Genomic DNA, 26631 nt, shown 5'->3' on the forward strand with positions numbered 1-26631 from the left:
GTATTCTATTCTTCAGATATTTCCAAAGTCTTGTCTGACTTGTACAGCTCAACTTACAAATAGCAGAGAGCACCTTTCTTAAAAGGAAAGGCAAACTCATGCAATTCAACTGATTACCTGTCATAATTACTGGAGGCATCTGAATACTGTAAATAAAGGGCTGAATTGCAGACATTATTCTTTTTAACAAAATGTGCAAACTTGTAGTACACTAAGCTAGGAATTAGGATATGAACTCCTCACCATTTGAGCTACATGAATTTTACTTACAATATTTTAATTGATTTGATACCATCACCATAGGTAAACCCAAGCCATATACTCACTTCTAGCACTTGATTTATCTAGAAAAAATAACTTTATATGTTTTGTCAGAAAATGTACTTTGGGCTAGAGGGAATATAGGACTTAAATCTACATCACCTATATCAGGTCCAGTCTTCTACTGAATTGAAACACACCATCTACTTTCTTTAAACAAGTTATTGAGCTTCATTTCAAAATTAAGAAGTTTTCCACCTATACTCTTCTCTTCCCAATCAGGAATTGCTTCATAGCTTTTCCCAAATGAACGGTGCTAATAGTTAAAATTAAGTTTCTAATTTCTTGTTTAAAATTAACACACATGGTAGTTCAGTTTTGTGGCAACATTATTCTTATACCCATGAACCAATAACTTTAGGCATTTAGCACCTTGATGTATTTCCAGAGAATACCATTATCCCCCTTACATTTCATTTTGCAGCTAATCTAGTCCATCTGGTTTTCTCTCATGAGATTCAACTCCATATTTTCTGCACCAGTCTCACTTGAAAACCTGTTTCCTGAACAGGGGTGACCAAGATCTCAAGATGATGTCTTTTACATTTACACCAGACTTCCTTAAACTGTAGGCAGTACTTTTCCCACAGTATCCTAGTTATGCAGCAGTCTATCACTGCTGCAGAGTCTTGGCAGGTGAATACAAATATGATTAACTAATATACCAAGGTCCTCTCCATCCTGCTCATTTCCAGTTCATGCACTTACAACCTAAACTTTTTCACCCTCCATTATTAATTACCAAGTATGTTTCCTCCTTTTCTCTGTACCACTAAATTACAATCACAGTTTTGTTAGGCAGGTTCTTGAGATTATCTGCTTTCAATAGCATATGATGGTAGGCTGACCTTGGCCGGCTGCCAACCCCCAACCTAGTGATGCTGTCACTCCCCCTCCTCAACAGGGCAGGGGTGGGGAAATAAGATGGTAGGGGAGAAAACGAGGAAGAAAATAAGACGAAAAAAACTTGTGGGTCAAGATAAAGACAGGGAGATTACACTTACCAATTACTGTCACAGGCAAGTCAGACTCAACTTGGGGAAAATCCATTTCATTTATTGCCCATAAAAATAGATTTGCATAATGAGAAAGGGAAAACACTAAACCACCTAACCACCCCTTCTTCCCAGGTTTCAGCTTCACTTCTTCATTTCTGAGTCTTCTCCTTCCTCCCCCACCCCAAACAGTGCAAGGAGGACGTTTGGGGTCCTTCCCACAGACTCTTCATGAACTGCTCTAGCATGTCTTTTCCACAGGGCACAGTCCTTCAGGAAGAGATCACTCTGCAGGCCCACAGTTCCTACCAGAAAACCTGCACCTGCATGGCCTTCTCTCTATGGGCTGCAATTCCCAACAGAAGCCTTCTCCATAGGCTGTAGCTTCCTTCATGGCATCTCCACCTGCTCCAGTGTGGGGTCCTCCATGGGCTGCAGTGTAGATATCTGTTCTGACATGGTCCTCCATGGGCTGCAAGCTCTACCTGCTTCACCATGGTGCTCTCCATGGGTCGCAAGGGAATCTCTGCTCCAGTGTCTGGAGCACATTCTCTCCCCTCTTCCTTCTCTGACCTTGCTGTTGGTAGGGTGGTTTCCCACTGCTCATCATCCCCCACCTTCCCCCACAACTGCTGAGCTTTTACTTTTTCCTAAAGATATTATTACAGAGGCACCATCAGAAATAAAATGAGTCTGAAAAAAGTAGGTTCTTCAGCTGAGTATGAACACAACTCAAGTAACTCCATATTATTATTTAAATCTATTTTACTCAACTCTAAAATACTAATTAAGAACAGAATTTTGCATTAACATGTTATATGCTTCCAGGGATGCAAGCCATCAGTTTCTACAGGTTGGACAGCTGATGATCAAGAAACAGACATGGGATTTTTCTTGACTGGACAGTAACAAGAAATACTGAGTTATTTTTGCTGAATTAATCTATCTGTGGCAGCCTGTTAGAGTTATTCCTTTAAGATGTACACAGATGAAAAGAACAGCACTATTTCTTCATACAAAGTTCAGGGGTTTCCTTGCAACCATGACAAATCTATTTACGAACCTTGGGATTCTACACATAACTCTAAGACAGGTTTCATATTTTCAGAGAAATTCTTCTGCCTTGGAATCCTGAATTTCCACTGTTAAAAGTCAAACTAAAGAGTGATCCTTGTGTACTGCCAAAAAAGCAAACCTTGAGAAACATCAGCTCTACATAACATTAAACTTATTCAAAGTAGTATAAATCATGTAGGACATATTAAGTATGCCAGTGAGCTAAGCAAAACTGACATCAGACAGCAGATGTATACAAGATATATCAAATGCCAGACATCCAACAGTCTCACGTCACCATCACAGGAAACATACAGAGATCAGTATTAAGTTTTTAACTACAGATAGGCATCTTCGAAAGATCAGAGGTACAGACAGAACTTGAAGCAGAACAAACTTTCCTTGGCTGCATTCAATTTAGGGTGAGGATCATCCTGCCCCATTTTATCTTGCTTGGGGTCAGATGATGCAAGATCTGCAGACAACCTACAGTGCTTGTCAGCCCACAAGAAAAAGTTGTTAACACTGTGCAAAGAGCATTTTAATACTAAACACAGCACAGATTATTACCTGAAACCAAAGTCACTTAGTACAAAGCTGTTTCCGTTTCTTAAGAATAAAACGGTGAACTTTGACAAAAAAATATTACCTTTTTACGATTCTTAGGGCACTCAAATCTTTGTTTCCCCAAACCATTTCTCCCAAGGAGTCATGCCAAATTAAGCAAATTAATTCAGACATCTGTAATGCTGAACAGATTCCATGTTTACCTCTTAAAATGTGAAAATAGTTGTCTAGCGAATCTGAATACAAGATAGCTTAAAAAATTCAACCGTTACTTTCCAGTAGTTTCTGTTTATAATCATATCCCAAGAATTTTTCCAGCTATTTGTGACAATTCTGAACAAAATACCCTCTTTCTTTTTATATAGCACTACTGCTTTCCAGTAAGTACATTAAAACATCTGAGGTGTTTACCATGTTCCTTCATATTTTTAATTTCATAAATACTCAAATTATATTAGATTTGTGTTTCTAACATAATTGTTCACTACTATAAATACTCCAGAACAACGTATGAAAAAATAAAACACACTCTTGAACCTTTCATCCTGCATAAAGAGAAAGAACAATGAGAGCTGCTTTTCTCCCACTAGACACTGCTTCTACTCTGTGGTTAAGAGAAGAGAATCCCAGCACCTAATCCCCAAAAAAAGAAAGTACATACATACCAGCTGATTAGAGGAAAAGCTTTCTAACAGTTTAGCTAAATATCCATAAGTAGAATGTAAAGAATAACAATTTACATGTGAATCTACTTAGCTGAAAATGGGTATAAGCAAAGGATTAGAAAGCCCTAAAGATTCAATAACATAAGAAACCTCAGTTCAGAGCATGACCAAGGTCAGATGCCAAGATATAGAACTTGACACCTCTGCAACCAGAAGCTGCACTATCAAAGCAGTCAGGAGACAAACCCGGTGCTGAATAATGGTGACAACGAGAACCATTTAAGCAAGACCAAAATAAATCCTACATATACAAGAATTTCAAGATATGAAAAAAGGTTATTTTCTTTGAAAAGCATAAAAACCTAGTAAAACTGAAGTGTACCTTTTACCACTTAAATTTGTCATTAAAATTTATTATTCGCTCAAGTAACTTTGAGAAAATACAATACAATAATTTAATCTATAGAGCAAATACTATTTCAAGACAAAACTAAGAAATATATCAATCATGTTACATTTTATACACATTATTGATTTTTTTTCATGTCACAATTGATAAAGCGAACAATTTAAGAGAAAAAAATGCTATTGTAGCTAAGCAGCATGTATTTCAGCTGATTCTCACACACTTCTGCACAAGAAAGCCACATAATTTCTTGAGGTATGTTTGAGGAAACATACTCTTGCCAATGAGCCACAACATTGCACGTTGACAGCATTAGTTTAGTGGTTATGATGAGGAAAAATGAACACCTTAAAAGATGCAGTGATTCAGGCACATTGCTAAGAGTCTAAAACCTTGGGTTCTGATTCTACCAGCTGTATTTTTTAACCAAGGCAAATTATTTACTTTGTACCTTAGTTTCATTATCTGTAAAGTGAAAAGTGGCACTTATGACAGTGGAAAGATTTGTACAAATTTTACTTGAGAGTTCTATACTAATTTTTATATGAAAAGTTAGACCTCAAATCAGAAATAGCATTGCATCCTATACTGATGATAAAGTTGACCTCTACTGTGCCGTGTTTTGTACAAACAATTTCACACAGCATTACTGAAGTTACAGATACTGTATCCATAAAAATGAACCAAAAATAGTAAAGTAAGGAGGGCATCCCAACCTAACATGCCATCTACCTCCTCTGTAGTTGCTTTAGAAGTAAAATCGATTTTACAGATGCATCAAACACGGAAATAGGCTTTAACTGTTGAAAAACTCTTGCACATTACTGACACATTCTCAGAAATTGGAAGAAAAAAGCTTTGAAACTTCACATTTTAGATAAACATGAATTTAATTTGCAGGATAAAGTCACAGGGGCATCAAATATCAAAGATCTGCAAGCAATGGAAATATCAGATTTTAAATAGGTAAGAAATCTTCAACAGTGTGAGACAAATAAGTTAAAACTTTTCCCAAAAGACAGCTCAAATACATGCATTCATGAGCTCTGAAGGAGCAATATAACACTTCACTGTGTAGTGTATCAGGCTCCTTTAGCTGTAGCAGTTAGATTTTGCAAAACAAAAAAAAAAAAATCAGCACACTATTTTAAAAAATGTGAAACCTCTGATGCAAAAAAACCCCCAAAACTTTAATCACTAATCACTGTAAAGCCCAATACATACAACTAGAAAAAAAAAGATAAAAGATAGTGCACACATAACAATATTCTGTTCCCTTTTCAAATGTGCTTGCTTGTCACAGCAGATGGGAGTACTATTCATGAAAACAAGCTTTAATCCAAATTTATACATTTGTTAAATATTTTTATGTCTTACTAGTAGCATGCTTAGCTAGAGACAGGAAAAAAATATTCTGAAAACATCAGGAAAGTAGTATTTCAAATTCTCCACTTTCCCCTTGAAAATACTGTGTTATGTATATGATACAGGCCAAGGAACTTGCACATTATGAAGAGGACAAAACTATAACCAAGCTAAAGCAATCATTCCAAAACTCTTCTAAGGAAAGATATACAGTACATGCCACTCTGCCTCATGTACTAGCACTACATAAGTTACATGCTTTACAAATTACATTATCAGATAATGAATTGTAAAGAAATGAGAACATTCTGAAGGTATGAACACAGAAAGAACTTTTTTTTAAGCCAAAAAACTAACTTGACAAAACACTTCTTTCAACACTTCAAAGCAATTTTTTGCTGGATAGTCCTCATCTTGTCAAAGAGAGATAAATCATTTCATACTTAACCAAGGATTCAGATGTTATTGACAGTTATTCCAGCAATATCAAACCCATTTAGCCTAAGACTAGGTCTTATAAGGGTAATAGTAAAGGTATATATATAAATACACTACAGTATAGATAAGACTTCATATATATGTAAAATATATAAAAATAAAAAGTTTGATTTATATGTAACAAAGATGTTTTATACACACACACACATACATATATATATATATATGAAAAGCCTAGACTTTCTTGACCACTAAAAGATCAAACTAGCATCCACTACCTTCCTTTTCACAGTTAATGTCAATAGGAAGCTGAACAGCTTGTCTTCCCTTTCTAAAAGATGTTCAAAAACAAAGTAGGAGAAGCAATATTCCAGAAGACTAAATCTTTCTCATGAGAACTTCTCAGGAAAACTTAGCTAATCTTAAATTTCCCTATACAGGAACAAAACCTAGGTATAATTTTACCGAGTGTTTTGCTTATGCACAGTACTGACAAGAACATCATGAAATGAACATTGGACAGAAAAGCACATAAAGAGTTCCTTTTTAGAATTCAATTTCTACTTTAAACTACCTTTAGCCAAAAGAAAAACCAGTAAGTTAAGGTCATTGCACTAAAAGCTGACTCATTTACCTTCAAATAAACTGAGGTCTCTTCGTAGCCTTGGTCCATAAAGCCCTTCTAAAATACTTTCAAAACCTGGAGACAAAAGAAACATTTAAAACAGTCAATCAAAATTTCTTCAAATAAAGCAAATTTGAGAGCACTGGCAACAAACATTCTCAAATTCTGAGAGCAATCCCAAAAATTGTTAAATTTATGACACAAATATTTACTTCTTCCACTATAGTACTACTCAACAGAATTAGGAGATAAAAATAAGACAAGGCAACTGCCATCTGCCCACAATCAGCCTATTAAGCCGTGCCCCAACAACCTCATTAGACTTAAAATAACTACCATAGAATCTTAAAGGTGGAAGGATTAGCCTCATAGCTCTATACAAGTGAAGTAGTCTCTCTCTTACACTGAGAATCAGAGTCATGCATGGAGAGGTGAAAGAGAAAAAAAGAAGGAAACCTTCAATATCAGAAACTTCTCATTTATGACCTCCTGAAAATACACAATCTGAGTAGGCTAATATTCCTACAAATATAAAAAAGCAAGCTTATTTTGCTTCTGATACCATGACAGTACTCCCTAGTCCTCTGTATCCATACAAAAACATTTTAAAACTGAGGATTAGATAAATCCAATTATTTTCCAGATTTACCAGCTAGTCTGTTTAGGTATTTGGTAAAAATCACATACTGCAATAAGGGAGAAGAGACACAGAGGAAATCAAGTGATTGGAAAAAATCAACGAAAAACAACCAAAAAACCAAAAAAAGAGATGCATGACAACTAATGAAATATGGTGAGAATTTACATCATCAATATAACAGAAGTTTTGTTCAATACAGAAATAGTTTCCAAGTGCCCCCCTTTCTCCTTCCAAATAATAAGCTTACTTGAAAATAAGAGGATAATTCAAAGCAGCATTTGAAGGTTCTCATTCCTTATATTAAAGGCCTGTCTGTATTATATATATGTAGCTATTTTACAGAACTTTGCAAGACTGTTTTATCATCACACCACATAAAAGACACCAAAATCTTCAGGAAACAACTACCATCAACAGAGAACATTTAGAATCACAAAATTTATTCATTATGTGATGCCTTTTAAGACAACACAACATCCTGCTCTCTTGTCAAAAGTTACATTTACTTTTGGTTTAGACCGTATGCATACTAGTATAAGAAAAATAAGTATGTACCATATCTTGAGTAGAAAAGGGAAGCTATCTTAATACATTGGAGCTGCTCAGCTTGACAAGTCACATTTTGTTAAAATTTGCATTATAAAATAATTTTAACATAGGGACTATATATTATGAAATTCAATCAATTACAATTATACTCAATTATACAATTATATTCATACGAGAGGACACAAATTAAATGTTAAACCTGTTGTCCACTCACAAATATATATGCACACATTTTTTAAACAGTAAAAAAACCACAAAGCAAAAATCCAAGACCCAAGCATATACTAAAATTTACCTTAAAGCATTATCCACCGACTCTTAGAATCAATGTAATACAAATTCACATCATATTAGCATTGCACAAATTCCTCTCTCTTCTGAATTCAAAGTGTTATGGACAAAAAAAAGCAAGAGAGGTGAAGTCTGAAGTTAAGATAGCAATTCTCCAGACATAACAAATTGGAAATATAATACACACTATTATGCATTGCTATGATCAATAATGTTATAAACTACAAGCCACTTCAGGTCAGTAGCTAGTTAGGTTCTGGCAAATTACTGTCACTGGGTAAAGAAATGAATGAAGCATCTCTCAGAGACAATTCTGCTTATTTCAAAAGAGCAAATGCCAACACCTATTTCTTAGTACTTTGTCAATCAAACAACAGGAAGGTTGTTTACCATCCCAAAACCTTCTTGCTTGTTGGACACCTACCACCCCCCCCCATTTGGTTCTGCCTTTACTTTTGTCCTTATTTGCCTGCCTTACTGCCTGCTCCTGTCCATGCAAAAACATTATTTTTTTATTACCCTGAGCAAAGGACACACCAACCCATTTCTCTGTTAGTTCACCAAACTTAGTTCCATCCTACCCAACTGCTTCTCTTCCAAGTCTTACAGAACTTCTCCATGAAGCCACAATATATTTACTCTGCATGATCATTTGCTTCCTCACCTTTGGATACTGGACGCCTTCTTTTAAAAGAACATTTAGTTTTACAATCTAACAACATCGAGAGAATCTTCCACACCTTATTCTAAAATTTTCCCTGAAAACACCTGTATTACTTCCACACTCCACAAAGTACTTCTACTGCCTTTCAGTAGGATTGATACAAGTTTAATTTAGCCTAAGCATGAAGATACAATCTTAGTTTCTAGAACAGTTACTGATAAATGTGTGCTGGCACTGCTTCATAAAATGTAACCACCTCAACACAGGCATTTCAATAAACCTTTGTTCTCCTTGAGTCAATATGCATATGCAAACAGTAGTAGCAGTTCTGTAACTCTCCAGAACCTGAGGAGCCTACAGAAACCAGTCAGAAATACATTTTGCTTATACCTCTCATGATTCACTAACTGAAAAAAATCTGCTCCAAAGTAATTTCACAGAATTTTCTGTCTCTTGGTGGTTGATTGCCTCTCTGATTCCAAATTGCCTTTCAAAAGTGTTACTTGAGATCTGACACTTCCTGGCTCTGAACTGAAAAGCAACACTGTTGGCTCTATTAACTCGCAATATTCCAATCTGTCCAACTCTTATCTCTAATAAATTTCTTCTGTTGTCTCACTTCTCATATCTTCATATAGAAAGAATATCAGTTTTCTTCATTATCTCACACCCTTTAAGATCCAAGACAGGTTCCTCCAACAGTCTTCATAAGCAGAAATTTGTGATACAGCTAGTCTCTTAACCCAGTTACAAGTTTCCATAGTTTGCTTCTCTGAACAAAGTTGTGAACAGGTTTTTATCCTCTACATTAACGCTCACCCTGCCCCACCACCCCCTCTACCAACTCTACTCTTTCCTCAGAGGGACTCCCAGAAGCTGGGAGGACGAAGCTATGATCTCCAGCAACAGGAAGGGGGCTCTCTTTTTCCATAGGTAGTTATTCAGGTGCCGAAAAGGCGAACAGCCCAGGAACAAGTTCCCTCAGGTTTGGCATCTAAGCCTGATCCATGGGTCAACAGCTAAGGTCACTAAAAGGAAGCAACACATGACAGTAATTGCAGAATCCCATGGGGCTTCTGCACAGCAGCTGGACTGGATGTCTTACAAATTCAGCTGTTTGCCTGTGGTCCAAACATGGAATGTTGCAGAGAAACTTTTATGGCTCATCTGGCTATTGCAGTATTATCATTTGTTGCCCAACTACGTGGGCACTGTGATACTGCCAAAGGTGATCTTCAGCAGATCAGAGCTAACTACAGGAGCACACTGACAATAGTGAATGACACCACGTGTCAATATAATAAATAACAGAGCCCAAGTGCTGATTCAGGGGGAACACTTTGTTAGGGCAAACATATTCTGTGGATCAACATCTGACTATGTGGCTGCAGGCAGGACTTCATCTCTTAAGACAGCTCTCAGAAACAGAAAGTTTGAGAAAGACAGGATCCATTTGACTGTGCAAATCACTGCTAACATGCTTGCCTCATAATTAGGTCTTCAACCTAGGTTTGCCAGGAAAGTGGAGACTGAAGCCTAGAAAGGAAGAGAACGGCAGAAAGGGTAAATGTACAGGACAAGACACAATGAGGACCTTACAGTCCCCCTGAACAAGTGGTATAAGCAGGGACACACCTTAAGCAGCTCTATATGAATGCATTCAGCACAGGAAGCAAGCATGAGGGATTATAAAACTGAGCACATAATGATCTTACTGGGAGTACACAGTACAGCGAGACAGTTCACACAACTGCTCAACTGCAGTTTAAGAAAGAAGAAGTGAGAAAGTCAAGGACAGTGCTTAGACTTTATACAAAGAACTCGAACAAATGGAGCCTTAGTGTGGAATGGGCTACAGGACAGTTGAAAACCTACCGGTCAGGATTCAACCAGGCAAACATCATGGTGAACATCTCTTACAGACTTTACAGACTGCCAATCAAGGGTAAAGAAGAAAAAAGGTTGCACAACCCCCAGCCTTAGCTCCCATGAAAAATCAATCACAAAGACACATGCTGGAAATGCAACATGGTAGTGCACCAGCAACACAGAAGATTCTCTGGTGCTTGGAGGACAAACCTGCCTGAGAGGGTGGACAAGCTTAGCAGGGGATGCACTCTGCTAGCTGCTACTCATCATTAAGGAAGAGTTAATCAGTGATGAGACAGTTAACAGTGGTCTTGGTCACAGCAGCCATGAGATGGAATTTAAGATCCCAAGGGAAGTGAGGAACCTGAGTAGCTGAATAATTTCCCTGGGCTTAGCGGTCACTGATCTACAACCCTCTCCCAGGACAGGGGGACTGCAGTGGAACTAGAAGTAGGATGCTGTACAATCTTGTCTAAACCAGGGAAGCCTTAAATGGGCCAAGGGCCTATGGCAACATTTTTGCTGAGTTATCCTACTAACTATTTTATAAAGTCAGAGAAATTGCAAAGTGAAGAGCAATTACCACTGCTGAGTAATTAAAAAAACAATACTTTGTGAATTAATTCCAGTATGTTATTTTAAATGTCTCTACAAGTTTACTTAGATTTAAAACATGATTATTAAATCCAAAGGAAGCCTTCACAACTTTAAAATAAAATCTTCTTAAAGAGAAGCTACCTTTCAGCTGCTCACAGAACTTTATGATTTAAGTTTCCCCTAATGTTTTATCACAGTAAACTGCTTAGTGTCTGAAACATCCTAAAAGCCTGTCTACATTAGAGAGTGTATGCTGCCATGTATAAACAGTACAGGCTGTAAAATTCATTGTAATGAATAAAACAGAGTAATAATTAAATGGATACATTCCATGGAAGCTTCCCAGATTGTGCACGTTATACACACTTAGAGGTACTCAAGGAACACACAAGGACTCTTTTCTCACTGCATGACCAGATAGTGCCATTCTTCATTCTACTCCTCAGCAGCAGCAGCAGTGTGGCAGTTTATTATGAAGCCTCTTCCATTCAGAAACTAGTAAATAGCCCAGTGGTCCCTGTCTCCACGGAAGCTATCGATATTCTACGTTGCACTGAGCCTAGAGAAAATCATGAGGTACACTTAGAAATTTTAATACAAGGTTGGTCTAAGTTAATTTTGGACAGATGGAGCAACTGAACAATTACAAAATACAAATTGAGGTCAGACAGGTTTAGCTATACAGTGGCTACTGTTTTTCCAAATGCTTTATCTCCATAACGTTTCTGAGACGAAATAGTTACTTCAGCCTCAGAGTTGAATTCAACACCTTCTCAAACTGCCTGTCTCCTCCTTCCCTCCCCACATCCTCTAGGTGATCACAACTGAGACTGCAAGTATGTTTTCAACAAATTTGAATGACTCAAATTGTGTGTTAGGAGAACAGCCAAAAAAGGAATAAATAACACCATGTAATAAGTGTAAGCTGACATTTGAGTACTGCTTTCAAATGCACCACTTGGTGGGTCTGAAGATAGGAGAGGTAATTACTATACAGCTGGGAAAGAGAAGAGTAGTATATGCATAGGTTGTATTAAAAAGCTTTTGATAGGCTCAGTACACTCTACGTCATACTAATTTCTTGATTCTCCTAGTCTTGTATATGGCCATATTAACTCCAGTATTTGCATGTTCTTTTCAAATGCATGTCCATTTCATAAAAGGAAATATATTTTCATTAACCTTTGAGTCTTCATTCTTTCACTAGTAATCTTTTCTTTCCTTTCCCATTTCCATGTTTCTATTTCAGAAGTAATTCAATTCTCAGACTTTTTAAGTCTACTGTATTCAAGACATTTTACTAAAATTTAGTAATTTTTAGGTGGTTTTTTTTTTAAAAAGCTGTTTACTTGTTCTTTAACTCAGGCTAGAATACAATAATACTAAATCTCAGGGAGGGGCCTCACAAGACTTAGGCAAACTATAATAATGACAACTGTTGCAAGGGCCATATTGAGTACTTGCCGAGGCACTTGTAACAGGATAACTGGGAATTCATGTAACCACTGAGTTTAAAATAAGAAAAAAAAAGGTGATGGGAAATCCTATTAAAAGCACTGTAATTCAGATTGTCATCACGTCAATGACCTCACAATAAGCCACCTAGAAAAACCTTTCACTTATACCTGCTCTCCCTTCCTCTGATCTGCTGCAGTTTTTTCCAGTTCAGGAAAGTATGAGCAGATGAACTGATAAAAGCTTTCAGTGAAAATACTTCTAAATAAATTCACTTTTGATTCGATATTTTTCTGAGCCATAATGACTGTTTTATTCATACCTCTGGATGCATACCAGAAATTGTAGATGAATGCTCCTTACACAGATAGAAAAAATTGAAATGGAAGAGGCAAATGCTTAACAATACTGCTCATCTTATTCATATTTACTGCTCTAGTTTTCATCTCAATGCTGAAAGGTTACCTTTTAGATGAGATCCTACTGTTCTCTCTAACTACATTTTGGAGACTTGTTAAAGAACTTGGAAAATTCTGAGTTCTGCTTCTTCCCTTCTTTTCCAGCATATCCTGAGTTAGGCACAGGGTAAGACTGCTGCATGCCACTTGGAAGGACAGGGCACGCAGGTGTATTTTTGCTACAATGAAACAACACATAAGCTTTAAGCACTACAGCCTCTGGAGGCAAGGTATGAAGAAAAGGATCTTGAGACTCTGTAAAACGTACCTTTGTTAACTTACCTAACAAAGTTAGCAGAAGTGTATGTTGAAATCTTCATAACTTCTGCATGTCTAAAAATTAACCTATCCCAGAAATTTTCATCACCCTCCAGTTTGTGGCTTACTATACCAGCAATCACATCTGAATTATGGTAGTTCAAGTTTTTCTACTGAAGTCCAAAACACTTGTTATTTAGCTTCTTAAGTAAAATTAGGCCTCACTCCTATTCCTATTTGAGATGTTGGTAAGTAACAAGCATCAGCAAGGAAGTTGTACGTATCTTCCTTGCTTTTAGAGTTTATTCAATAATCTTAGCAGAGAAAACAATGCAAAGTTAAATAGAAAAAATCTGCACATTCTAAGTAGTATAGAGTTTAGCCCATTAAGGCTGCTTTTAAAATCAAAACTAATATGAAAGTCAGTTCAGAACTGCTAAGAATTGAAATCAGAAGGTTGTAAAATTTAACAAATGGTCTTTAAAATGTAATTAGGAAAATCCAAAGAACAGGATTACATTTAATGAGATTGGGCAGAGTACTGCCAGACACAGCATTAAAATGAAACTACCTTCTTTTATTTTTTGGTGTGATAATAGTTACTGCTACTTTACTTAATTGTTAGACTTGATAAGAACTAAGAGTTCCTGTTTCTGCATTTGCCTCTGAACACAGGAACACTTACTTAGTTCTCATATAAACTCTGTTTCCATTCTGAAGTCATATAACCCATATTTTGAGGTGGTATTTCTTAATCTATGAGGGCTATTACATAAATTGTATGAGGAGTTTCAGAAACCAAAATCACATTGGGTTATGGACCAGTAAAGACAGAAAGACAGATCCTGCACACTGGTTTATGCCCTAACCAGTGGGCTAACCTCCTCAATGACTAGCATCCTTTGCCCCATACACTTTTATTTGTTTCATGCCAAGGTACAACACACAACCACACAGTTCTGACCTAAAACTCACTGACATAATTGACAATACCATGAGAAGTAAAAATTTCCCTTCATATATATATGTATATATATATATATATATATATGAAAATATATAAGCAACTAAAAACATTAAGCTTGGTTCTTCCACACCAGAGCAACAACTTACAAGATTTCCCCCTCTTGCCTTGGCAGCTTGCTCTCCTTCACTTACCTAAAAAGTGATCCCTTCTGAAAACAACACGTAATTCAAAAAACGTACTATATCTAAATGACAAACTTCAGTTCTCCTTCTCTCCATTCTATAAATTTTCATTATTGCATTATTAAGTTTGGCCCAGTACAAGAGTACTTCTGAAGGAAGTTTTGTAGTTTGCACTACTACTAAGTCAGCTATCTTGAATTAAAACAATCATACCACAGAAAAAATTCAGCTTCATTAGGTTCATCAAGTATTAGGATGGCTTTTAGTTTTTTTTTAACAAGTACCCCAGGCAGATAAAGCACCAGTCGCAGTTTCTCTGAAAGAAAAACTGCTTTTCTTCAAGTGCTTGGGTAAAGTTATGAAGAAGATTATTCTGGGAGGTATTGAAAAACATCTGAAAGAAAACACAGTCATTGGTCACAGTCAGCATGGCTTCATGAGAGGAAAGTCCTGCTTATCAAACTGGATTGCCTTTTATGACAAGGTAGCCCAACTAGTTGATCAAGGGAAGACAGTTGTAATCTTTCTGGATTTCAGTAGAGGTTTTGATACTTTCTCTCACAGGATCCTTCTGGACAAAGTGTCCAGCACACAGCTGGATAAACACACCATGTGGTGAGTGAGCCATTGGCTCATGGGTCGAGCACAGAGGGTAATAGTGAATGGGGTAATATCAGACTGGCCACCTGTCACTAGTGGGGTTCCACAGGGCTCCATCTTGGGCCCTGTGCTCTTCAACATCTTCATAAATAACTTGGATGCAGGACTGGAAAGGATACTAAGCAAGTTTGCAGACAACACAAAACTGGGAGGAGCTGCTGACTCCCCTGAAGGCAGGAAGGCCCTGCAGAGGGACCTCGATAAATCAGAGGACTGGGCAATCACCAACCACCATATGAAGTTTAACAAAGGAAGGTGCCGGATTCTGCAGCTGGGATGGGGCAGCCCTGGATGTTCATATGGACTGGGGAATGAGAGGCTGCAAAGCAGTGCCACGTAAAGGGACCCAGGAGCCCTGGTCAACAGCAAGTTGAATATGATTCAGTAGTGCCCTGGCAGCCAGGAGGGCCACCCATGTCCTGGGGGGCATCAGACAAAGCATCACCAGCCGGTCAAGGGAAGGGATTGTCCCGCTCTGCTCTGCACTGGTGTGGCCTCACCTTGAATATTGTGTGCAGATTCGAGTGCCACAATATAAAAAAGACATTAGGTCTCTAGAGAGCTTCCAAAGGAGGGCAACAAAGATGGTGAAGGGCCTTGAGGGGAAGCCATATGAGGAGCACCTGAGTTCACTTGGTCTGTTCAGCCTGGAGGAGACTGAGGGGAGACCTCACTGCATTACAACTTCCTCCTGAGGGGAAGAGGAGGGACAGGCACTGATCTTTTCTCTATGGTGACCAGAACCTCAGGGAATGGCCTGAAGTTGTGTCAGAGGAGGTTTAGTTTGGATATTAGAAAAAGGTTCTTCACCCAAAGGGTGGTTGAGCACTAAAAGAGGCTGCCCTGGGAAGTGGTCACAGCACCAAGCCTTGAAGTGGCAGAGTTCAAGAAGGGCTTGGACAATACTCTCAGGTACATGGCGTGACTCTTGGGGACGGTACTGTGCAGGGCTAAGGGTTGGACTCAATGAGCCTCGTGGGTATCTTCCAACTTGCATATTCTGTGATTCTGTGAATAGTACTTCAATATTTATTGATAAATACTATATATCATTAATACAGGGGCAAGAGTAAGAAGCAGTATTTTGTCTTACTTAAAAAGGCAAAAGTCATCTGCCTTTCTTACAAGTTATATCCCTTTTGTAGGAAAAGGACTTGGAGCTAGTGTTCAGTCATCTTTCAGTTTCTAATCATACTAATTTACAACCTTCTGAAGTATACACCTTCATTTTACAGGTGTTGCTTGCACTCTGTTGTCCATCGTATCTGCCACTACAGAAGGCAATTGGTTTTCCTGAAAAATTATTTTCTGCTCTGAACTGCATTTCTTTGTCTCCAAATAAAGACATGGTCTTCTGCCTCCAAGCGACAGGAAAATAAAATTATTTGCATCAGAAACTCAAAACCCTTAAAAGACCTGTGTTTATTACTCAGTCATCACCAAGTTTCTTTGATACAACAGATCACTCAATTGATTTAGAAAATATTTTATGAGCTTTCTGTAGCACTGAATAAAACTCTGAAAAGTATTAAATAATTACTTCCTTTTTTTTAACTACACCTAGTCACCTTTATCCCATCATTACGATACAAGCAGCAACTCCTGTACAACTTGTTAGAGGAGAATATTCTGTAGAGAAGACAATTATTTTAATATTTTATAAGAGTGGAGCAGTGTGTTTAACAGAGAAAATTTAAGTGTTAACATCTCTAGCTGTTTCTTCTGCCTCTCCCTTCCTTCCACAGTTCAGCAGCTGTCCTCTCTGCCCCCCACCCATAGATGGATTAATAATTTTAGTCTTGACATATTGACATAATTCTCCAGGTCACAGAGTTTTTGCTATTGCTGTGGTCTGTTTTGGTTTGGTTCTATTAATTTTTTAAAAAAATCTACTGTCACAACAATCTGGAAAGGATTGACCATGGTATGAAACAAATGAAGCACTGAGATTAAAAAACAAAACTAAACCCAAAAAAATATACAAAACAATAAGGAAACACTCAATCACCTTTTTGCCATTTATAGAAGTGGCAAGAAAAAAAATAAACTATCTTGCTAGACAGAATACTCAAGACATGAAGCATGACAACAGAAGCAAAAATTAATATATATTTATTCAAAGATTTTATTTTTCCTGTTTGTAATGTCACTACAGAATATCTATTCCTAAAATTCATTATTTGACAGAATCTTGGCCAGATTCTCAGGTAAGAAGCAGCCAATTTTCCTTGCAGAAAAATTCTTGAGACTTAATTTAAGAAAATTTTGCATACGAGTAGAGTAAGGCGGGGGCTTCTATTGAATATGTTGTCTAACTTGAATCCATTTCTTGCTTACAGGACTAAAAAGAAAAGTATTCTTATAATAGAAAGTTCTAAACATTTAACTTAAAACACTCATTTTCTTTACCATATCGATTCAGTTCCCTAAGCAAACAGGAACCAACATACCAGAGATTCCAAAATGAAAGGGAGGAAATCCTCTATTTAGACTCCAATACAAATTCCAAACCATAGCTAAAAAAGATGCTTGTCCTTCTCTGCAAATCTTGACTCCAAGAACTAATGTAGTTGAGGACACTGCTGCTGCCAATGAGACGGGAGGATCAAAACTTGAAATGAGACTATAGAACAACTTCAGTTTTAACTGGTTACTTTTCACTTAGGATAAAAATCTTTGGTTTCAACCCTTTATGCTGTGCTTTATTGTGTGGATGAAGAGAGTTATTAAATACAGTTTCCAAAAACTAATAGCTACATCAAAAGAACCTGCTATAACATTAAGCAGTTAAAAGTATTAAGCAGAATACAAAGAGGGAGACTGACACTGGCCATACCTCAGAAGCAAAACAAAATGAGGAAATGTCGTGCCTCCCCCCCAGTTGTTCACAAATTTAAAGAAAAGGGTGGCAGCCACCAGGGAAAAAAAATTTGTGGGTTAAATAAAGATTGCAATTGGCATCAACTCTGCATTCAGGTACTATATATCACAGCAAGAAAAATGAGGTTGAATAAGAAAGGAAGCATCTCCACGTTTCAAAGTAATCTTCTATGCCAATAAGAATGTGTCCTTGCAGACCTGTAAATAGGAAGGCTCACATGACACCTCTTACTGCACCTGTAGTAGTGGCAAGATAGTTTGAGAGATTTGTGTTGTTTATAATTTAAAAGGCATAAGAAAAACACTTCAGAAATGACTATGCTGCTCTGTGGCAGGGGGAGAGAAAAACACTTCCAAGAGACAGTTACCAGAACTTCATTTCTGTTCTCAAAAAATTCTTTCTTTGAACAGTGGTCCAATCCCAGCTGCCACACGGGGACAATGCAATATGGAGTTGGTGTGAAAATCAGTGTTCTTCAGGCTCTTAAGCTTATTCTACCGCCTTTCTTTTTTCAAGACTCTTACATCAGAGCTAGCTAGATACCAACTGTTACTCAGGAAAGTGCTGGCAATAATTTGACCAGTTTGGACCCTTAGAGAAGAAAATTCAGGGAGAAGAAGTCACAGTAAAAGAGAATTACATCCAGCTTGGAAAAATGCTCATGACTTCCTCATTTGATATCAATTTAAGTGTTTTGCAACATGAGGAGAATAATGCCCAACAGTAAAACATAGGAACAACTGTCACTTTCAGAAGACCATGTGCCTGAAGCATGTTCTTGTTTCTTAATCATAATTTTAAGATGTACAAGAGGACTGAAAATTTGGACTATTTTATCTAAAAAGTTTAGAATTGCTAGACAATGACTTCTTTTCTACATGAAGGTCTAGTCAGATGTTCACTAAATCATCATGGAAAAGTGAAGTCCACAGTGGATCTGTAGCAACGAATAGGTCACAACACTGCTTTACTACAATGCAGTATCAGACATCTATGTATCAGACATCTAACCAGCATCTGGGAGAAAGTCTAGCAGTCAATTAACAAATGAAGTTGGTCTGACACACTTCCTGGGTTATCAGAATTGAAGAACATTTACCTTTCTGCACAGAAAAGCTGTTGGAGAAAAATACAGTTATCAGAAAACACCAGTTCATTAAGCCAAAAAAAAAAAAAATTCAAAACATACCTACCCTGATGGGCTTTTGAGAAACTGAAGCTTAGGATTCTCTACTACATTATGTGTCTACTGCAAGCTAATGAAGTTGCAAGCCTTCAAAGCATTCCACGAAACCGATGCCTGACACTAAGTTTTACAAGTATGAGAAATTTCGAAGAGAATCAGAGTTTCATGGGAATTTTCAGAAGGCTTCTTTTCAATTATAATTTCTACATCACTATTTCAGTTTGACTGAAATCCTGCAACTAGACTTCACTAATATCAGGGTTCCTGAAATTAATCTATACTTCTCTTATCTGCTGAAGCTACAGAAGGAAAGCCATCTTGTGTCTAGATGTCAAATAATAACACTATCAACCCTATAAATCTCAATGCTGCATTCTTCAAAATATTTATTTATAAACATATCATTAACACAAATGCTGAAGTCATATTATTAAAAAACATTTTAATAACCCTAGAAATACCACAGTTTTACCATTAAATGAGTGGAACATACCTTTATACTAGTAGGTAATTTCTTAAATTTGTCATAAGTTCACTTTTAAGCACTTTATAATACCTACACCATGTATTTTCACCTTTAATTTACAGTTTATTTTTACAAATACCTAGTTTTAAAAAATAAACAATCCCCCAAACTCCTCTAACAGCCATCATTTTTGAATCCATTTGGCTTGGCGTATTAGACAAAATTTAGAGCTAGCAACATGTTAACAATAAATGCACTATCTATGTAAAAACTTCAAATAAAAATTATTAACTATGCCTACTTTCTCTAAAAGATTTTCCGGTACTCAAGGTTAAAATTGCAAGTGCCTCAGATGCTCCAGTTAGGTTCAAAGAACTCTAAATTCAGATAAACTGTGATTTCAAATCAGTTCTTAAACATGGTCAGTGCTTAAAAGAAAATATGACATTGCTCAAGGTAGGCAGGCAATGTATCTCAGCTTCTACGTCATGGACAAACAACCTGGAATCTGCATCATTAAATGAACATCTGTTGAACCTGCATAATATACTGGAAAGAACAGACACAGGTTTCTAATTGTTTAACATCTGATTAAGGCTGAATTCCCTCATTTCCCATTGGAGATTGGAAAAACAGAAGTATAGAAATGAAGACTTTATATACGAATTTTAGCCTCACGTTAGACACTTTCATCAGATAAAAAATGTCACATATAAGAAGAGAACAAGAAAAAGTTAGTCTCTGGCTTTTGCTTTCAGCATTTGTCACAATTCAAAGATTAAGAAAGTGTTTTTGGGTGGGGTTTTTCTTTGTTTGGCTAGTTTGTCAAGGGGTGCTTTTTTGGTTGAGTTTTTTCTTTTTTTGGGGGGGGAGGGTTTGGGGAAGTTAAATCAATTAGCATGCATCTGTAAAAACTTTTGATAAACTTTCTCCCAATCATTAAAAGGCCCAACATAAAGCACAAAATGGTAAGATTCAAAGTGTGGGACTCAGACTCTCATCTGCTGTGAAAAAGAACTCATACAGTACTCAACTGAAATCATATACTAGATCTGAGAATTTACGGGGAGATTTTTGTAACAGTTTTGTAATGAATTTCTGATTAGCCTCTACAAAGCTCACATTGCTATCAACTTTCCAACCTGAGCTGGTAAGCAGGACATAGAACACCACAAAGGAAAACCAGATACGTTCTTTTAAGTAGTGGCAAGTTTCTGAATACTTGAATCATGTGGAGAACAGACAAGAGCTCTTACGCAAGGCGGAAGGGTTTAAACAGTAGCTATCCTGTCTTAGAAACACTCTGTTCCTTCTGTATTCCAGCAGTCTCTTCCTTAGCAGAAGCAAACATTCATTATTTCCAGACAGACAGTGATTCTCACTTCTAAATTTGTTAGTCTGCTTTAAAAACAATGAGATACCTCTTCACTTTATAATGTGCAAAAAAGAAAAAAGTTAATGTCCCTAATTTGCGCCTTAAAACAAACAACTCCTCAGCAAAATTCTGTACTAAGTTTAAACAGAAAAAAAAAGGCATTTGAACCTGTTGGTTTGGGTTTGTTCTTTTTTTTCTCACAAGAACCATGAATTATAAGATAAACAGAAAAGGCAGAGTCTTTACCAGAGTTCACTATTCCATTCACATTTTAGTGAGTTTCTTTGACCCAAGACAGCCATATTCCATTGCTTCCCACAAATTTCAAGCAAGACAAAACAGGAAACTTCAGTACTTTGAGCTGATCTCTAACTAGGGTATTTTTTTCCTCCTAATGAACCAATTTAAAAAGACAACAGCAACCACTTAGGGAAGCCAAGTGAACTGCAAGGTCAAGAATACATGAATTGAATTTCTTAAAAGAAAGGTGTGATTACAGTCTGCATTTCCAGCAAGAGGGAAACTTCTGCAGGAACCAGATAAATCTCAGTTCCAGTATTCTGGAAAACTTCATGTAAAGTTACTTATCTGGTAAGCTTCTTTATCAGTCTCATAGGTCAAGATCACTCATATCTCACACAAAGAGCAAAACAGCACTTATTACTTATCAGCAAGGTTGAGAAGGAAAGAGGAGAAAATGCCTGATTACCACTTGATATGTACGACTGATGAAGCTGTCGAATAACCAGTTTGCAACTATCCTGCACACCACGTAATCAGGTCAATTAAGGGCAAGGTGGAGAAGTGCAGCAGCACATAGAGCGAAGGACAGTTAACAGCTCTTCAAAAACACCACCCAAATCACTACCAAGTAACTATTGCTCTCATAACATAACTGCTCAACAGTACAAGAGGCTGTTCTGGCTCTTCAGAGTTTGTGATGCTGGTGGTTGAATGAGGCAGGTAAGGTAAGCAATTTATTGTCCCTACCTAGGAAATTAATAAAAAAGGCCTTGAGAAAACAAGCAGTCACCCTAGGTCCTTTCAGATACTCTGTTAATATTGGTCTCCTCAAAAGTGACTCGACTCCTCAGAAGACAGATTCTGAAAAGATGTCAGGCTCTCTTCAGACATGGAAGAGCCAGAAATGACTTCAAGTTACATCAAGTAGCAGCAACCAAACTGTTACTATATATGACAACCTGAAGTAAAGGCCTTACAAAGTCAGGCTTGGGCCAGCAAACCCCCTTCCTGGACCACTGGACAAGTATTCTTAAAGTCACCAATTAACAGCAAGTAACACCACAGACTTCAATAATCTAAATCTTCACACAAGTTTCCTCAAGATACACTACAGTGGATTTTGGCTTTTTATCCTGCAGTGTAACTGCAGAAAGCATTGACTAGTTTAATAAGAAATCGATGATGTCTTAAATTTTCACTTCACTCTTCGAAGGTTTGTGGGACAGAGTGCTTGCCAGAGATGTCAACAGTAATTCAGACATAAATGATTTACAAATGCTTCCTAAAAAAAAGTCTGGTATTTTAGGATTTACTAAAGAGTTTCTCCAATGTGAATTCTCAAGTGAAACTCATGTTTTGTCGAAGCCCTAGCTTTAAGAAAACACCCCGTTCTGTGCAAGTGACATAGTGAGGTACTAAGTATCCAGGATTCAACTGTCTACCATTGCTTTTGAGGACTGTGCACAGAAGTTGATCTAGGATCAGTGCTGAAGTGCAGTTTTTCACATCAGCACTAAGCTCAGGGCACTCGGGATACTTCCAACATTTCAAGATAAGAACCCACATCACAAATTCTAAACTGAGCATTTCTTATCAAATACTATTTCATTGGGGCAGAACACATTTGTTCAGGAGTTAGTAGACTTTGACAAGGGTGCAGATGGGAAATAAAGATAATTTTCACTACATCCTAACCCGTCTGATGGTGTTGCTGAAGAAACTCTTTCTGAGATATTAACATCTGGCATTCCAAAAGAGAAGGTCAGTATCAGTTTAGGGAGATTTTGTTGTTGCTATTTAAAAAAGCAGTAAGGGATTAAAACAAACTACAGTAAGGCACCCAAGGAAAAAGGGAAAGGCCAAAAATCAAAAGCCACCTCACATTTCTGGGCTCCTCATTAGAAAGCTGTGAGGACCCGGTGACATGGAATAGGAGTGCATGTTTCAGGACACTGCTATAGCGGACTGGTATTAAATGCCTATAGCACATTTATCAGTTAGAGTTAGGACAGATGTATTGTGATGGTTTAACCGATTTAAACATGAATTGGCATCTCAAGACAAAACTTTGTCAAGCCCGAGGGGAATTTGCACAACTCATGTCAAATAGGCGTGGAACCGACAAAAAGGGAGGAAGTCAACAGGTAATGTTGAAGGAGATGGTCAAGCCTGGAGAACAAAATTTCTTTAAGAGTATGTTCTACTTTGCTAAATATATTTAACCAACAATTAAAAGAAGCGTACAAGTACACTTGAAGTTCTGACTGATGGCAGCAGCAGAGAATATGATATAGGCCTCAAAGATAAACACATGACATTTCATTTCACATCTAATTAAATGACGTGCAGGAACACACCTGTAAACAAGTAAAGAACCCATCAGGAGCTGCACAGTTGAAATTACTTTGACCAAAGGATCTTGTTTTCTGACAGATCACAGGACAACTGCAACTGAACTCAGATTTAGGCATCAACAGAAATAGGTATGGCAAGACTTCAATCAGGAGAGCTTTGAAACAAAGCCTTCTGAATCTCTTCCTTATGGTAAAGCTCTCTAAACATCACCAGAAGATCCTGAACCTCACAAGCCAGGTACCACAACTGAGTGGAACATACAACAGGTGGTGAAATTCCAAAGTAAATAGGTAAGATCATAGAATGGCTTGGGTTGAAAGGGACCTTAAAGCTCACCTAGTTCCAGTCCCCCTGCCGTGGGCAGGCACACCTTTCAAGATGGCAGAAGTGAGTTTATAAACCATATTTCCACAACAGCCATTGTACTTTATCACTTTAAAGTTCTTTTTTTAGTCAGTTAAATACTACTTATCAAAGTTGAAGGATGGAGAGAGGGATGAAGATGGTCCAGGAAGAATAAGAAAATTGAAGGAGTATGTACCAGAATCACAGGTAAGTCCACCATCACTGCATTATTCAGTTGGTAGCACAGCAAACGTTTGAAACAGTTTGTCACAGTTAGCACTGAACCCTTACACAGAACAGTTTAAGACAGAAGTACAACCTAAGTCGATCCTGTTTTTCTTCCCCTGCTCATCAGATGGCTAACACCAGAATGACCTACATCTGAACTATAGGTCACAAAACAGTAGCCATTTGATAATCCTCCCCCATTTTCAGATTAGGGGGCTTAATAGCTACACTTAGGTAAAGTCAGATCTTTGCATTTAACTGGGCCTTGCTGTGGCACAGTCTCTGTCCTGTGAGCCAAACTGACAGCTGCAATCACAAGCAGGAGTCCTTTAAAGCAGTCTTCTATAACCTACATTATATATGGCAGCAATACTAATCATTGTTAGTCAAAAGACATCCAGTAGTTTTGCATGAGGAATATTTTAACCTGGCATTACTAAATGTCGTAGTGCTTTTAGAATGGAAAGTAAAACTCGTAAAGAAGATGTGCAAAGCTTTTTGACAATAATTATGAAAAGCAGTAGCATATTCAACCCTAGATTAATTACACTGCTCTCTGATCTATTAGTGGCTCAGCAGACTAGAAATGCACTATAGCTTGTTTATAAAGCAGTGAAATTATAACGGTGAGAACTATTATTCATAAGTAAGACTGTAGTTAAGATGATTTGAAAAAAGTTGAGAATTGTGGAAGAAGGAAGATAAATATTTTTAATCTGAAAATTAAGCATTTTTAAAAGAAGTTACTAGCATTTTAGAATAAAGTGCTGAAAACAAAAATTGTTTTTCCACTGAACAGCACTTTGAACATAGAATAATCAATTCCCAGGTGCCACAAAAGTTAGGATGTCTCATAACTGGATACCAGGACCCTAGCAAGTTATACAGAAACTGAAAGCAAGGAGTATAGTTAAAGAGGTCACAAATTCAGCAAGCTTTCATTAACCAACGAATTTAAAAACAAAACAACCCCAAAGAAATCACATTTAGTAACATTCACCCAATACTCACTCCTGCAATACAACACATGCTTCAATGGAGATATAAGCCTGGATGGATGTTGAGAATCAAACACAAGAGCAGTAGCTGAGACTCCACAAGAATTTTGTGAAGAATAGGATGTTTATCTAAGGAGTTAACCCAGCTTTTCAAGATACTACGCAGGAACCTGGTCTGTGCCAAAATGGAAACAAAAAAAAGCCTGACACGTGGCTCTTTGATCAGCAGAGCGACATGCCACAGACCACACCCCATAAAAAGGCATTCAATCTCTACCACTCAAGGCATTTCTACAGATTCAGAGTTCCCTGCTCTTTGCAATACATCTTCTGCCCTCTTACAGGGGGGTAGTGGCTTGTCAAACAGAGGAGCCACTACCATCCATCTTCCCTTCCCTACTCTCTCCTCCCTTCTTCCTGTCTTCTTTACACCTTTAGAGAATGGGAGGATAAAGTGATAGATTAGCAGTGGTAAAAGAAGAGATGTATCACCTCCCCAACAAGGTTGTGCTTGGTTTTGGTTTTGTTTGCTTTTGTGCTCTCTGAGTTTTTTTCCTAATGTATGGAAGCTAAATTTATAATGCCACCCTACTTTTCAGAAGTTTGATACTAGACATATGAGTCATACTAATTCAGTTCTGTTCCAACCTCTATTAATGTTCCAACCTATCTTATCAAAGTTCCCACCAAGCACATTGAAGAGAGCAAGGTTCAAGAATAATATAAAAGACATGGTTTTAACTGGGACAAAGAATTTTAAGTTAGTGAAGTCTATAAAAGCTCTGGCTGACCTCTACACTTTACATAAACACACTGAACTCTAAAGGTTAGAATAATAACTTTGTTTGAAGCCCTGATACTTGAGTCATATTCAAGAAGAAGGGATTCATTGTAACTATCTATTCAAAACACCCATATAATACGGCTGAAAAATAAAGGCAAGCATGGAAAAGGGGAAAAGGCACTAATTTTTCCCATTTTAGCTGTAGGCAGCACAAGCCCCATCTATTTGCTAGTAGCTGGAATATAGCTCTTCAACTGCTTACACTGATCTGATAAATTGATCAGCATGACACATTCATATTGTTATTTCCCTTACACAGCAAGACAGTTCAACTAACAGAAAACCAACCCGGAGCAACAACAACAAAAAAATTCACAGTAGGTCTCCCAGACTAACTTAAAACAGAAGGGCAGTTCACTGTTACATCAGACAAGTTCCACTACAAAGGGAGATCAAGTGGAAAGATCTTGTTAGTGGTACTGTAATCTCTCATCAACAGTTTTGTTGGTTAGGACACTCTTCAGCCAACTTAGTTTTGCAGCTCACTTCAAACCCACAAAAATTGTTGCTAAAATAAGGAATTGCTAAAAATCAGTAATGCTACTTACATTTGATTTAGGAGAAAAAGCAGGTATGTAGTAAATCTGGTTAGAAAAGTGATCCAAGTTAGACTAGATCTGACCTTTTCTTTCCTATTCATCCTTCTGCCACGTCTCCTCTCCTATTTTCTAGGTTAGTGTTA

General features: G+C 37.4%; 1 protein-coding gene across 10 annotated transcripts in view; it reads right to left on the reverse strand.

Moving 5' to 3' along the window:
- Positions 1-26631, reverse strand: part of LCORL (ligand dependent nuclear receptor corepressor like) — an 84046-nt gene that overhangs the window by 50549 nt on the left and 6866 nt on the right. For 9 of the 10 annotated variants that reach the window (XM_027686393.1, XM_027686399.1, XM_027686391.1 and 6 more), the window contains exon 2: positions 6448-6513. In XM_027686393.1, the coding sequence (XP_027542194.1) occupies positions 6448-6513 (66 nt within the window). Of the gene's footprint in view, positions 1-6447; positions 6514-12968; positions 13004-26631 lie in introns of those variants that run through there. The other variant, XM_027686396.1, reaches the window with a different exon arrangement.

The sequence above is a fragment of the Neopelma chrysocephalum genome, unplaced genomic scaffold (assembly GCF_003984885.1).
Source record: "Neopelma chrysocephalum unplaced genomic scaffold, ASM398488v2 Primary Assembly neopelma1_71, whole genome shotgun sequence".
Classification (NCBI taxonomy): Eukaryota; Metazoa; Chordata; class Aves; order Passeriformes; family Pipridae; genus Neopelma; species Neopelma chrysocephalum.